Source organism: Zeus faber, assembly GCF_960531495.2.
Source record: "Zeus faber genome assembly, chromosome: 10".
NCBI classification, from domain to species: domain Eukaryota; kingdom Metazoa; phylum Chordata; class Actinopteri; order Zeiformes; family Zeidae; genus Zeus; species Zeus faber.
In genome coordinates, this window is record NC_137199.1 from 4,014,648 (window position 1) to 4,030,554 (window position 15,907).

At 41.3% G+C, this 15,907-nt stretch overlaps 1 protein-coding gene across 1 annotated transcript in view; it reads left to right on the forward strand.

Annotated features, from left to right (window-relative positions):
- The window catches only part of aff2 (AF4/FMR2 family, member 2), a gene marked incomplete at both ends in the record, with an annotated part of 174,397 nt that overhangs the window by 55,182 nt on the left and 103,308 nt on the right, over positions 1 to 15,907 (forward strand). Inside the window, one exon of the mRNA XM_080007688.1 lies at positions 8,094 to 8,214. Within this exon, the coding sequence (XP_079863814.1) occupies positions 8,094 to 8,214 (121 nt within the window). The remainder of the gene's footprint in view (positions 1 to 8,093; positions 8,215 to 15,907) is intronic.

Here is a 15,907-nt window from a genome sequence, read left to right on the forward strand (position 1 = left end):
ATTGACCATACATTTCACCAGTCATTCCGTTCTTGGAGTGGCTTTCGCGCTCGTTCCCCCCTTCCAGAGTATGGTGGAACCGTAAAAAAGATCATGAGTTAGTCAATCGGATTATTTTCCATCTGTACACACTTTGTATCTTTTACGTTCTTTGCAAATAATTTAAGACCTTTTAATTAATTATAAGTATTCTTTATTTAATTGTGTATATACTTTGTTATTCATTCAATTAAAATATGTACGATTTTCTTTCCTTCCATCCTTTGATCGATCTTTTTCCTTTCATTGGGTCCACGGATGTTCCTAGAGTCCCAGACTAGTCCGTCCGTTAGTCCGTCACGTTAGGCAACTCTGTCTCATCGAGCGACTCTTGTTCAGTCAACGGATGTCCCTAGAGTCCCAGACTCTGTTAGTTGTCATGTCTAGGTGTCTGTCTCATCGAGCGTTTTTTTTTGTGTTTCCTTATTGCACCCGGTACGAAGGCTTTCCATGATCCTTCCTACTCACGCAGCACGTGAGTGGTGGCCCTGCAGCCTGAGGTATGGATATTCGCCAAGAGTCCCAGACTGTTAGTATCAGTATGTTCTCACCTTAAATTAGTCAGGATCTCTGCCGGATGTGCTGTCACATCCGGACGACTCAGTTTCATCGATAAACTTTATTTTTCATTCGGTTAGGTCCACGAATGTCTTGCAGTCGGTCCTGAAGTGCCACTGTGCGCACAACATGAACACAAATAAGGTCCAACAAAGTCAAAGTAGAGATCCCATCCTGGTCACCAAATAATTGTCGTGGAAATTCCACTGCGTGGTCGGTGAGATAAACCCTTGCTATCAGGAAGAAAAACTGATACTCTCATTAAGTAAGCTAGAATTTAATTTATTTTGCAAAATATGAGAGAAATAGAGTTATACACTTTGAAACAGTGACACAGTAGTGTCACTGTACACTCTCTCTGTACCTCTATCCACAGAGAGCTCTTATACTTACGAAAAGTTGGGCGTAGTCTTGTGACCACACCAAAAGTCACATGTCTTGTTTTTCATGCAATGATGATCAGCAAATTTATTTATGATGCATGTTAAGCATCGTATGTGCTAAGCATTGGACAGTACTGATTTTGTCACGTTGGCTTTTTCTCCTGCACTCAGGTACAAAGTTCAACTCAAGCATGATTCAGGTTAAAAAACACATAAGCATGTGTCAGCATTTTCCCTTTTAAGTGCAGTACATTACACCACACAAGTAATTCCACAACCAGGCAATCCCAGTTCACTCAAGAGTTACATTTGGAGATGAACAGGGCCACCTTGCTGGAAAATGCTTTGTGGTACTGGTCAAACAAATTGCGGCCATATTTAAATTAAGATTGCCCACCAAAGCTAGATATGAGTCTAATTCATGTCTATTTCCAGGTGAACTGCACAGATAACATCATGTTAAATGCCAAAGGCAAAATGAAAAATGATGGAGAGATCCCTTGCTAGACGGGGTAGCACATTTTAGAATGGCCGTGGAACGTCCGTGACATTCTTATTCGACAAGACTGCCTTGTTGCACTCGGGTGAGGGTAAAATGAGGGAAACCAGATTGATATCTTTACTTTGGGGGAGCAAAGATGAGGGGAAATGTTTGCCCCAGAGGGAGGGCTATGTACGGTGTAAATGGACGTGGCGGGAAAAGCCGACACGAGGCTGTGTTGGGCTTTGGGGAGGGAGCAGGGTTAATGACTGGGGCATGTTGGGTGATGAGGCTAAGATTCTGTGGCACTGTTATTGCTGGAGCACGTTCTTAGTTTCAGCCGAGCATCGAGGGACTCAAGCATGTTAAGAGGGGAGTGCATCGTTGAGGTGAGATTGCTGCCCGGGAAAAAATGGGACTGGATGTTGCTTTTATTTTATTTATTTATTTATTTATAAACCCTTATCAGGGTAAGGGCGAAGGTATACTCATCTTGAGTGATGGGAGGTCAAACAGTGTGGCGTGAGCGGGAGAGGACTTCCTGGATCTCTTCGGACCTTTTAGAGTTACGCCCTCTGCAGGATTCAAGCTACCAGGTAGGCCTGCCAGTTGAGCTAGGTCTCTAGGTCCTTGGTATCCTTGGTTTCCTCAGCTGGCAGTCGATATTGTTGCTTCGCCTCCTGGTGAAAAGGACCTGGAAATACGCTCCTGTGCCGATTGCTGGAGGTGCCGTGTTCTGGAGAGCCATGAGATTGGATTAGATAGATAGATAGATAGATAGATAGATAGATAGATAGATAGATAGATAGATAGATAGATAGATAGATAGATAAATACTTTATTCATCCATGAAAGTGGAATTGTAATATCCCATCAGCTCACATCAATAGTCAACAGTATAGCAATACAATCAAAATACATGTACAATAAATTATCAAATGTAAGGAGCGTCTGCATAGCTTTAAAAATGCTTTAAACAGAAAAATATTCCCATGACACTTTATGTCTTCTTCTATTATGTCTAACAGACGCTAAAGAGATGAACTCCTCAGAACTTCCTACTTACTCAGCAAGGAAGCTTGCCATCAACAAGATTATTAATAATATTAATAATGGTAGGAATCAACATTAATAATAATACAATGAATGATTGAATTTTGACACCCAGCTCTGTATCACAGTCACTGAAGTTCCGCTGTTTTTGACGATTAATAACGGCGATAGACAGGAATTGCCATGTCATTCATCCGTAATCCATAATGCAGCACTGATGTCTGTCAAAGTGCCAGGCTCAAGGGCAGGCTTTGGAGGAAGCTGTTGAGGAGAGTATTACTTATTCACATTTTCTAAGGCTCACATTTTCACAGACAGTCTGTGGGCTTGAAATGAGAGGTGTGTGTGTGTGTGTGTGTGTGTGTGTGTGTGTGTGTCTGTGTGTGTGTGTGTGTGTGTGTGTGTGTGTGTTCGGTGTGTGTGTGTGTTTGTGTGTGTGTGTGTGTGTGTTTAGTTATCAGGGGAGCACAGCATAGCTCTACTGAGATTAAATTCCCAGAGCTTACTCTAGCTATCAGCATTACCTCAGGACACTATCACACACACACACACACACACACACACACACACACACACACACACACACACACACGCACAAGGGAAGTGGAAGCGAAAGGAAATTAAAAAAAACTACCATCGCCATATTTCTATACACATACGTAACAGCATCAACACTACGCCTGTAACACCACCAAAATAATTCTCTACCCACCATCACTACCTCCGGTGCATCCATCCGTCCTAAATTCCTCTCATCCTCCCTTACCCCCTTTCTACAGAATCACAGGGCTAAGTGGGTAGAAGACCGTTGGATTTTATTGTGCTGCATTTGTCCCCACAAAGCAGTTATTGGCGTAGTTTTCAGAGGGACGATCCAAGGCATACCGGCGTTTACAGATGTTGTTTTCCCATTTGTTTTCTCCAACGTTTCAGACGATAGACTGTGTATGTCGACGAACAATCTCCTCCATGGTTCTACCACGATCCCCAGTAAACCAAAAAGTGCATACAAAAAAATAAAATGTAAAAGAAGAAATGTTTTTTGTTTGTGTGAGCCATCAAGACAGTAAAAAAAGACACCGATAAGAGGAGCTTGAGTATTAATTCAGGGTGCTACGGAACTGTTGCTATACAAGTATATGCACGCACGACCAAACGCAATCGCGCGTGTTAAGAGTGATTAATACACACACTGCAATATAAAAGTATGACAGAATCAGACTCAAGCTGAAAGCAGTGCGCACACAAACACAAACGGAGCGGGTCAGGGACAGAAACCTCCTGCACCGCTGTTGGTCCACGCTCGCATCCGCAACATTTGAGGTTGACTTCCGTTCATCATCCACAAGACGTGGCTGTTTGGGGACAAAGAAACAATCTTTTTCGGACGATATTGGCCACTGCGTAGACGGGACTTTGGTGTTGAAAATGCGCCCGGGTACTTCCCCTAACTTCTGTTCGAACATTCTGTAAATAATATATCATGGGGGGGGGGGGATGCTACGTACCGAAAACAATATTTGGTTTATTCTGCAAAGCGTCTTGAAGTAATGATCCAGTGATTCAACAAAACATTCCACGGCACACCGACCCTCCAGAGTCCTCAGATATAAACACAATTTATTTTGAAGCGGTGAGCCGGAGGTGAGCGGTTTATCCAGTAAGTGCTACGGCTGAAAAGGATTCTAATTAGTGCAAAAAGAAAGGAATTATCCTGGTAGATATCAGGTAGGATATCAAAGAGTAAGAAAGAGGGAAGAACGTAATATAATCACTCGTTTGGAATACACTTTTTTACCGTCGCATTTTTCATGGTTCATTCTGAATTAATTTGACGCCGTTTCATGGACTTTTGAGTAGGGATTGAGCGCACCCTGAATACTGAATACCAATCACGCGGATTCATCGGTTTCACCGGGGACCAAGTTGGAGCTTTTTTGTTTTTGTTTAAAGGATTTCGAATAAGTTTTTGTTAGATGTTGACTTTGTGTACTGGATACAGCCTACATGCAGATTTTTGGTTCATTCGGAGTTCGTTTAAACTGCTTCACCGACTGAATCGCAGATGTTAGGGTTTACCTGAATACCAATCACATTCATTCATTTGCCGTCATCGCAGACTGTGCCGAGTAAAGGTTTTGTCGGATTTCGAAAGCGGCTGTATAAATTGCGACTTCTAAATATTAGAGGTCGCCACAGTTGAGCTTTTTCCTGGGATGAAGCAGATATGAATATATTATTTTATACAGCAAATTGAAAAATTTGAAGTCCGTGCAGTTTATGCAAAGGCTCTGCAGTTTAAACGCTTTATAGTGAAAACCCATCACATCGTTGGTGTTGGGTGGATTACACTGCAAGTCCCAGAATTCCATTTAAAACTGCAACAACATTTCTTTACGACTGACATTTGCAGATTTTACAGTATCTTTTGTGCACACACATAACAACTTCTGTCTTTGAGGAGCACAAATCTAAAGACGGAGAACAGACGGAGGGAAACTCCAGAACTCAAGAGAATGTATTCATATCTCATGATATTTTGACACCAAAACAATTATAGATCACAAATATCGTCACTGATGAGTCAGACAATGATGAGTCTCACACTGCTCCACAAGTCGCTCCTGCATTCCAGAAGTCCACACTCGCCCACTTGCCGCTTTCTTTGGCTTCGCCATCGCGCAGGTGCACAGTCTCATTGGCTTTTGAAAATTGCTGTTGCGATTTGAGGCTTTGACGCGCACACCAAAGGATTTTGGAAAGATTTGCCCCGATAAAATGGACTGAATCACCACCTGGCAGATTGGGATCGTACTGATACAGATTTGAGTCTTTCACTCACACACACATGTCAATGACAGCTACGATTCGACAGCATGACTACCCTGGACTACCAGGGACTCCCACCACTCAGCCCGATCTGAAATCGTTATCGAATCGCCTTTGAAAACCACTGGCACAGGCTTAAAAAAAGAAAACTAACAAGATGTAAGATGCTTTTGAACAAAATAATCTTAAAGATTACCACATTAAACCTTAACACTAATATACTGTTTGCAGCTTAAAATTAAAACTCAGACACGGGTTGCTGCCTGGGAACCATGGCAAAAACTCAAGTCAATCAAGCTGAGATGAAAGAACTATTTCTTCAGTTCAGTACGTCAAATTGTAATTTTTTCCTTTTTAAAGCCATTTGGGGGGTGGTCTCTGTGTGACAGGTGCTCTCTGATCCTGTGTCTCTCTTTCCCAGTGCAGCAGCGGTGCGGGTGGGGTGGGGGTGGGGGTCTAGTCTGGATGTGTTAATTACCTCGTCTGACCCGATTTCCTCCGCGGCGCATGTGTAGTGCATGTGAGAGACACACAGACAGTGATCTGTGTTCCGGGCCCACTGCGGTGCACATGTTTGCTTGCTGTGTGTGTGTGTGTGTGTGTGTGTGTGTGTGTGTGTGTGTGTGACAGCTCTGTCAATTACCTCTCTGCACTGACGGACAACACACACGTGTCAACCGCTGGTCCCCACGCAAAGACAGATTACATCTATAGTACACAGCTGTTTGGCAAGCACACACACACGCACACGCACACGCACGCACACGCACTTCAACTGTCAATCATTTGATCTTAATTCTCTGGCTTTGCCCCTTTTACCTTCCTTCCTTTTCTTCCCTTTATCTTTCTTTCTTGCTCTCTCTCACCCTCTCACTTGTTTGCGCTGCACTGTGACACACCCAGTAGATGCCGTTTTCTCCAGGGGTCGCAGTTTGGCTGAAATAAAAAAAAATTGAGATGAAAGTTGTTTTCTCTATTTATTGATTGCATGGAGGCTGTTTGGTGCTTGTAGCCATGAAGCCGATGGACGATTTGGATATCTGGGTCTTGCACGGTGCGGTTGGTCTGGTGACTGAGTTGCTCCGGTAATAACATAGATTGATAATACCAATGATTAATAAAAAAAGAAGGTCTTCTCTTGCCAGTGGAAGCTGGTGACCAGGTATTGATCACTCTCCGTTACACTGATCACTTTCAATCTCTAACTCTCACTCTCAAACAGATCCCGGCAATTGCTAAAGATGCGCATCTAGAAATATCCAGAAATATATCCATAAAGTTATGCCAACCCTAACCCTGCTTGGAGATTAATATGGACATTTTAATATCCTGCATGTGTTAAACAATTGCACATACAACAGAGTTCATTTAATAATGCTAGAATTATTTAAAACCCATATAAAACATTTTCTAAAAAGGAGACATAACAAAAATAATCGGTGTCGGATTATAATTATTAATAAATATTTATATTTTTATATTTGATATTGTATAATACTGAATATTAATATACTCTTTATTCACTAATTTTCATCCTAATATGCCGCTTTCATTTGTGATTTTTGCGTATGACTGCTCCGAGGAAATTCATTATTGGATCTTGAAGTTTTGCTTCAACTGTGCGTACGCACGTTTTGAGCACAGATGTGTGTGACGCACTGTTAGTCAATGAGGCCCATTGTGCTTAAATACAGTCCAACAGGACTAACATTTAACACTTAATGACTCTTTTGCACATCCCCAAATCATTTGTTTTGGTTATAAATAGCAAAGCAAGTGTCATCAATATTATCAATCAACTGTTTTGACATATACATAAGAATGACTAAGAATGCACTGTTTATGATAAGAGTGTAATGAATACGTTAGGACGTGCACAGGAGAAGTGCATTTCAGTTTTAGTGACAACGGCTGCATGCACACTACTCTCTTGTCGTACCGGGGCCTCAATTTCCATTTCATGGTCATTGATTCTGTATTTCGTTCAAATTTGTTTCCCTTTCAGATTGTGTGTGTGTGTGTGTGTGTGTGTGTGTGTGTGTGTGTGTGTGTGTGTGTGTGTGTGTGTGTGTGTGTGTGTGTGTGTGTGTGTGTGTGTGTGTGTGTGTGTGTGTGTGTGTTATTATGCCAATGTTCAGTGACTGTAGTCACTTTTTAAAATGTAATTTTAAAATTTTTTGACCAATGACATAGTGCTGTTCCTGTAGTTACAGCTCAGAGGCCTGCAGCTTGGTATATGGGGGAAGATCATCTCACATTTTGGTGGGCTTTTGAATACATTTTCATAAAACTATTATTAATATTGTTATTTTTAGGTTTTTTTTAAATAGCACCCTGATTCATTCAGTGTGACATAAATGGTGTAGTGGTTTCTAGATCATTGCAGGTATACACTCACACTCAATTCATAATTAGTCTTTATCAGCCTCCTTCAGTATTCTCTCTCTCGCTCGCTCTTTGTTCTCGTAGTTCATGTCACAGAATTCTGATCTGCCTTCCCCTCTCCCCCGTCTCTGCTTCTTCTCATTAATTGAGTCTTTTCAAGCTCGTATTGAAAAGCTGTTAACTGACTGTGTTCCTTTTGTTCACGACTAACCGGTTGGGAGAAATGTTTCAGCGATATAAATTTGTCAGCCATCAACAGAACTCATTGAGATGGTTGGATCACAATTTCACGGGACTAACCGTCCGTTCCAATCAGGAATGTTAACCTTTCTAAGAGGCCGATTATTTTCTGTGTGACCTTGCAGTCATCTGGAGTCGGAGCGCAGTGCCCTGAAGAGGAGAGAGTGGGAGAGGAGGAACCAGGAAGTGCAACAGGACGAAGACCTGTTCTCCACTGGATTCAACCTGTTTGGAGAGCCTTACAAGGTCAGTACGATGAGAGATGCACTTGATGATAGATCACTTTTATATTTTGCTTTGCATAATTTTTGGGTAATAATCAATTTTATTTATTTTTATTCAATATATTTTTGTAGCCTGTTTTTGTTTTATTGCAGCTTTTTCCTGTTTTTGGCTGAAACATTGAATTATAAGGACATTAAAAGCCAAAGCAAATTTTCTCAAGCTATTTTTTTTTAGATTGTTAATTGCCTGTGCCAGGGACACCAACCCATAGTTAAGTCGAGCCAAGTGTACTGACCCTGGTAGACTGACTTTGAAAACTGACAGAATAATGCTTTGCCCTGGCTGAGTTTATACGCAGACCGCAGAGGGCCATCACCCTTCGCCCTCCACCTCGAGGGTGATGGCGGCTCAGCAACGAGGTGCTTCAAGTAATGAATCTCATCCTGGACACCCAGTGTACGCCATTACTTTTTACATTAATCTCCTTCCTCACCACACTTTCTACACGTTCCCCCTCGTAACCTGCATTACGACCAGGCTCGGTGCTTGTAATAAGTGAGGGAGATGAAATTAAAGAGCGGGAGACGAGCAAACTGCCTTTGACAGTTTCAGCCTGTGTGCTACAGTCTTCCTCTGACTGTGACGTGAGCTGCCAGGTGATTATGTGCCTCTCACTCTGGACGGGGGCTTTCAGCGTTGCCTGGCAGCTTTATACGCCAATTTCCGTTTCAGGTTATGTTGCTCCATTTGATATTTCTCTGAACGTCACGTGACGTTTCTTTCTTTCTTCTTCTTCACTTTAACGCCAAGGCATGGTAATTCTCACCCCACGTGTCATGTATCACCTCACACTTGCTTTCCGGTTCAATTCAGTGTTTAGAATGTACCAGTGATTTGTGTGGTTAGGTGTAGGGGTTTTATCAAGGGTCTTAATGTGGTGTTTGACCTCAACTCTGTGTGGGCTGTTATGCCATGGATGTTCGGTAATGTAACCAAGCCAATGCTAAAGGAGATGGAGTTGTCCGTTTCTATTACTTCCACTGTGCTGGTGTGCCATCCTGGACACCTGCTGCGGTATGGGATCAGCTGTTGGTTTCTGGAATACCTTAAGCTTGATGCTTCTGTCTTCCCTATGTTGTACCTTCAGGTTAAGGAATCAAATGGATGGCTTCAGTTCTTCTTCATAAGTAAATGTGATTTTGGCTTTATTGTAAATATAAATTCAATAGTTTGTTAAATCATGTGTTGGTCCTGCTTCAGTCTTTTTCCAGAATATTGTATTCCAGAATATTTTCCAAATCTATGCCAGAAAGTCAACGGGACACTGGGCGTTATTTTTTTTTTCTCCAAGGAGGGTAATTTCATTAACACCAAAAGGGAGAAGCAGATTTCAACCCAGACAGCCTTGCTTGCATTTGCACAATGTGTAGTCTGCCCTAAATTGACTTCAGTGAAGTGTGTTGGGGATTGCTTAACCAAACAAACTGGCTTGTGAAATAAAGATATGTTTACGCTCTCATCATTCAATACACACCTGAATACATAGCAATGAAAAATATGCATATCCACAAAGACAGATCTGAAGAGTGGGACCTCATTGAATACTATGAATCATACAAAAACATAACCTCACAACAAGACACAAGCCTTGCAATCAATAAAGCAAGAGATTCAGTCAGATTGCCAACTGCAATGATGTATTATGTTGAAAACGACTGTACTGTCTATAATGAATCATCTCATATTACTGTACATGTTACTTATTTGTAGTTCTGCTGACTTTCACTAAGTATAAACCCATGGATTTGCATAATGCTGTGGAAATACTTTGCAATTAACATGCTTGTCTCATGAGGTCCTCTGGGTGCTTTTACTGTATCCTGAGTTCAGTGCACTCAACTTCACTAATAACATTTGTGAACCGTGAGAAAAAAGTATCCACTATTTACTCTGCAGTTTCATGGATTTGGCAAAGTAAAATCAGTTATGTTATCTGCCATTCAGTTTGATTTGATTAAGTTTGATAATATAACATTAATGATCTTTTCAAAGGCGTAGGACACTGAACTCAATACCTGACACATGCGGACGGTTATTCGACACAGGACAGTTATTTGAATCTTTCTGCTCTTTATATGTATGGTCCGTGTCCATGTTTACAGTGTTTCTGCTTACCTGGTTCTGTCCACTGAAAAAAAAAATATATATATATATAAATCGGGTGGACGTAGGCTTTCCAAAGTAAATCTATCACACAAGGGGAAGCCAGCTTTGGGTTACCTGGCTGTTCTCGAGGTAACATTTCACTCCCACATAACTGCATTCTGAGACAAGTTTTCTGCTGCAAAATTGCGTGTTCAGAGCTGCATTCAGAAAATCTGATTTTAAGGTGATTTTACCAAGTTCTGTGTAGCTTCAAAGCATCTCCACATTATGAGCCAATCAGGTTCCATTTTCGCAAAACCGTATCAACAGTGAACGTTATATGCTTTACTAATCTTGTAACCCCTGGACAAATTCACTGAGCAAACAGACTGTTTGGTATATGGAAGAATTTCTATATTTATTCTGAAAAGCTTAAAACCCCACCTATGGTAAATATTTTGTCATTGATGACGTTATTTTCTTATTTGCTATTGACGGTCTATGGGAAAGGGTCACTGCAACACATATAAGGTATGTTTAAGTATTTTAGGTGTATGTATGTATTGGATGTATTGTCAGGTGACACAAGAAAATGCTGTAGTGGATGGTTTAAACAAGACAAGTACTTAATGCAGCTGCTTTGCTGGACATGATTGAAGGTGGAAGTTGATTTTAATATATAGATACTTTTGGGGAAGTGAGGTCCTCAGTAATACTGTCACAGGGCTCCTGGAGCAGGGACGGACTTTGACAAAAAAACGGCCCTGGACTTTTTGACCCAGACCAACCAACCACAACCAGCCCACGGATACTCCACCACCCCTGCACCATCGACGCACATACAAACACACCAGCCCTTGATACCACCACTTACAATCATAACGGATGTGCACTAAGCTACTGTTACACTAAAACAGAGCTATATTAAGAGTAAGTGAAAGGTTTGTTGCCACCGTGAGGATACCACCATAGATTCAGGCAGTCAGTGTTTAATGAATGTCCATATTTGAACAGGCTGTATAATCTATTTCAACGCAGGAAATAAGTCAGATAATGATATTGCCAAGTTGATCACTTTAACCTTGAAACTTGAACGACTTGCTCTTCAGGGCAGATCTATAAACAAGTTTCAAGATTCAAGAGGTTTATTTGTCACATACATATACATACGATCATACATATATGCAGTGAAATGCCTTTGCAACGCACCTGAAGATTATGCACAGTAAGTACTAAACTGGCTAAAGTAATTACTACCTAACGAAACTAACTGAACTAACTGATTCCTTAAAAGTAACACTGTTAGTAAATAGAAAAAAAATCAAATAAAATACAGGTTCTCCTCACTGAACGACCGAGTTCCGTTCATAGGACCAGGTCGTTAAGTGAATTGGTCGATAAGAGACGACCTGTGTTATTTCATGGTGAGGGGGCGCGGTGATTGCGAACGCTAGTGTAGTGAATACTGACAGACTGCAGGAACGACACTGAGAACGGTGATGAGATGTATACAGTGTATATAGTATATATAGTATATATAGTGTATATAGTATAGTGTATATAGTATATATAGTGTATATAGTATAGTGTATATAGTATATATAGTGTTTATAGTGTATATAGTGTATATAGTGTATATAGTGTATATAGTATATATAGTGTATATAGTATAGTGTACATAGTATATAAAGTGTATATAGTATAGTGTATATAGTATATATAGTGTATATAGTATAGTGTATATAGTATATATAGTGTATACAGTGCATATTGTGTATGTTGTGTATATAGTATATAAAGGGTGATGCGTGATGAGATGCTTGACGGTGAGACTGCGCAGGCCACGGTATTGTACGCAGCACACAGTATCGACTGGTCGGAGAGCTGGTCGTAAGTCCGAAAAGTCGTTAAGTTAGGAGTACCTGTAAATTTAAATGAGACTCCCAGGTACTTGAAGCTGCTCACCCTGTCGACAGTGAAGCGCTGTACATTTTTTGGCTTGCTGCTAAGGTACAGACCATTACTCTCGGTATACTACAGGTATTGCTGGTCTATAAACACTTAAATAATTTAAATAATTTAAATTAAAATAATGTAAAAAAATTTAAATAAACAAACACCAACTTGTATATAATTGAACTAGTGTTAGGGTTTCGCTGGCCTGTAAATTATAAATAATATCTAAAATGTATATTTCCGATGCTTGAAGGCAGCACGGCAGCGTTTTCGACAGGCCTTGAATGCAGCGGTGCTACACGCGGTGCCGGCTTTTCTCTCTTTACTCAAATTTAACTTCATTTTGACCGACCCCCGTTGACTGCTGGGATTTGGGGGCGGGGTTGAGGGATGCGTGTCGTCAGCCCACTTTGATTATATCTATTGTTCTCTGCAATATATATTCTTGACAATTTTTTGAATCAGAGGCAATCCTTTTAAAAACCCTTTATTGAAACCCCTTAAATGCTCACCGCTAAAAACGACAGTCACCCAATGCAACATCACTAAGCATGTCCCCACGATGTTAAAAGAGTGAGCTCATTTTGTTCAAGTTCAAGTTCAAGTTCAAGGTTAATATTATGAGTAGGTCAGTGTTACCGCAATGTAAAAAAACAAAAGAAAGAAAACAAGAATACTGTTACATCATGTCATTTGAAGGTTTTCAATAAGAAGTCATTAGTTATGCAACCCTATTCTAAGCGCTTTCAATCGTGATATCAAACCAATGCCTAAGGTTGTTAGAATTTCGTTAACCTGAATCAAGTGACTTTTTTAGGTCATGCAGTGGTTTACAGGGACGGACAATTATGTTAATAACAAGAACATAGCCTTGTTGTTGGTTTAATAAAGAAAAACATCTTCATCAAAGGTGCACTAAAGGAGACTTTTTTATATCGACCTTCCTAGTGTTGCCCCACAGCCTTATACTCATACTTTATTGCCCATTGAAAGTATACACTGATCCCCCACAACATGGAAACCACCTGCCTATTATTGTGTAGGTCGCTTAAACAGCTCCGAACCGTCACGGCATGGACTCACAAGACCTCTGAAGGTGTCCTGTGGTATCTGGCACCAATACATTAGCAGTAGATCCTTTAAGTCCTGTAAGTTGTGAGGTGGGGCATCCATAGATCGGGGCTTGTTGTTCTAGTACATCCCACTGATGCTCGATTGCATCGGACCCCAACCCCAGCCATCCACATGATGTAGAAGAAAACGTGATTCATGATCCAGTTCTGACGCTCACGTGCCCATTGTAGGCGCTTATGACAGTGGACAGTGGTCAGCATGGGCACTGTGACTGGTCTGCGGCTAAGCAGCTCCATACGCAGCAAACTGTGATGCACTGTGTGTTCTGACACCTTTCTATCATAGCAGCATGAACTTTTTCAGCAATCTGTGCTGCAGTAGCTCTTCTGTGGGATCGGCCCGACGGGCTAGCCTTTGCTTCCCGCACAAATTAATGAGCCTTGGGCGCCAATGACCCTGTCGCTGGTTAACTGGTGGCCCTTCCTTGGACCACTTTTGGAAGGTACTAACCACTGTACACCGGGAACACTCCACAAGACCTGTCGTTTTGGAGATGCTCTGACCCAGTCGTCTATCCATCACAATTTGGCCCTTGTCAAAGTCGCTCACATCCTTACACTTGCCCATTTTTTCTGCTTCCAACACATCAACTTCAAGAGCTGACTGTTCACTTGCTGCCTAATATATCCCACCCCTTGACAGGTGTCACTGAAACGAGATGAGCAATGTTATTCACCTGTCAGTGGTTTTAGTGTTGTGGCTGATCGGTTTATATACAGTAGGTCTGCTAGTTGTGTGGCCCCTCTTTTTTACCCTCTGATCTATTATTTTGTGACATGCTCGTTCTCTAGATACACCAAATCTTCATGAGGAATTTGTTCATATTCCACGAGGTAAGATCCAAATCCACAATCGAGCAACTTCTAGCATAACAGGCATATCATCACCTGGCAGTTCACACCAAAACAGTGAAATGTAATTCAGTTCTTCTAGTCTTTCGACACAATCCTGATATCCACAGTTGTATAATGAAATGCTAATATGAAATTATCATATGGGGGAGAGGGATTGAGTGTGCACTTGAGAAGCCACTTTTCTGGTACCGTGTTTGCCTATTCCTTAAGCCCTTCTTTATTCCAGAAATCTCCGTGCAGGAGGCGGAGGCGATTCCGCAAGCCTGTCTCTCTTGTGTGTGTCAGCAGTGCTTGTTGACCTCCACCCCTCCTTAAGTACTTAATTTAAAGCCCTGGTTCCTTGAGCATTTCCCGCACTCCACACCGCTCTGCCCGAAGCCCCTCGGAACATCTGCACGTTTCCACACGAGAGCATTGTTACGATGTGGTTACAATTCTGATGTGCGATTTGCATGCAAGCCGGCCATCCCACCAGCAAAGCATTTTTATTTCTTTTTTTACTTTTGACGCAAATGTCATTCTTGGCAAACTATTACTATCACTGACCAAAGCATTATACTTTTACAGGAACAAACTTTTCTCTTAGAGGCCTTCAAATACCATGAACACAATCTAAGGAATATATTTAGAGGCCTAACCCTAACCCTAACCCTAACCCTAACCCTAACCCTAACCCTAACCCTCCATTACTGCCAATCAGCGATGACTTTATTTTCTGTTAATGCTGTTTTTATGATTTTCTATTATTTCATTCTTTATTTTTCATTTCCTTACATTACATGTTCTTACCAAGTATTTTAGATAATTAATAAATGCTTATTATTTAGGATGCTGTTTTGTGATATGTATCTCCCGTTAGTACCACGGTCACCGAAAGAGAAACGGACAAAGCTCGATGACTGATTCACTTAAATTAAACACATTTGTTTTCTTGGACTAAGCAAAATGAAGGTGGTGCCCTAACGAAACAATCATTAATTATTGATTATTGATTATTTATCGAATAAGTAATTTGTAATTATTAAATATTCAACACCAAAACACTAAAACAAAAACAAAAAACAGAAGGTCCCTCCTCACATGTTAACAACACGGCGAAAACGGCACCTTGACTTTGTACTTCCCATCACATTATAATCCATATTGGGTCTGATTTTGGTGTGCTAATTGCCACTGCTGGAGCGGTGCATCCCTGTCGCTCGGCGAAATAACGCTCCGCTGACTGATCTCCCACGATTTAATGTTTAATGTCACTCTGTTTGATTTGTCTGGAATTCAGCTTGGCTATGGTCTTTTTTTTTTTTTTTTTTGCCGTTTCGCTCCCCGCCGGCGTTTCGTGCCGAGCGTCACTGTTTCTCTTTGCCTTCCTTGCCTCTGTATATCTCTCTCCGCGCTGCCTTCCCTCTCGCTGAGCCTCCGTCAGCCCAGCTGTCCGTCACTCTCTGCTCCTCTCTCCTCCAGTATTCTTCCTCTCTGTCAGCTATTAGCTAATCCCTCTTCTAATCCTGTTAAGGAGCGTTATGCTGTTAGCAGCTATTTGGAATGATATATATTCACAAACGCTCAAACAAACACACAGACACAAGCGTTGCACGTGCACACGCACTCACACGCTCACACACGCA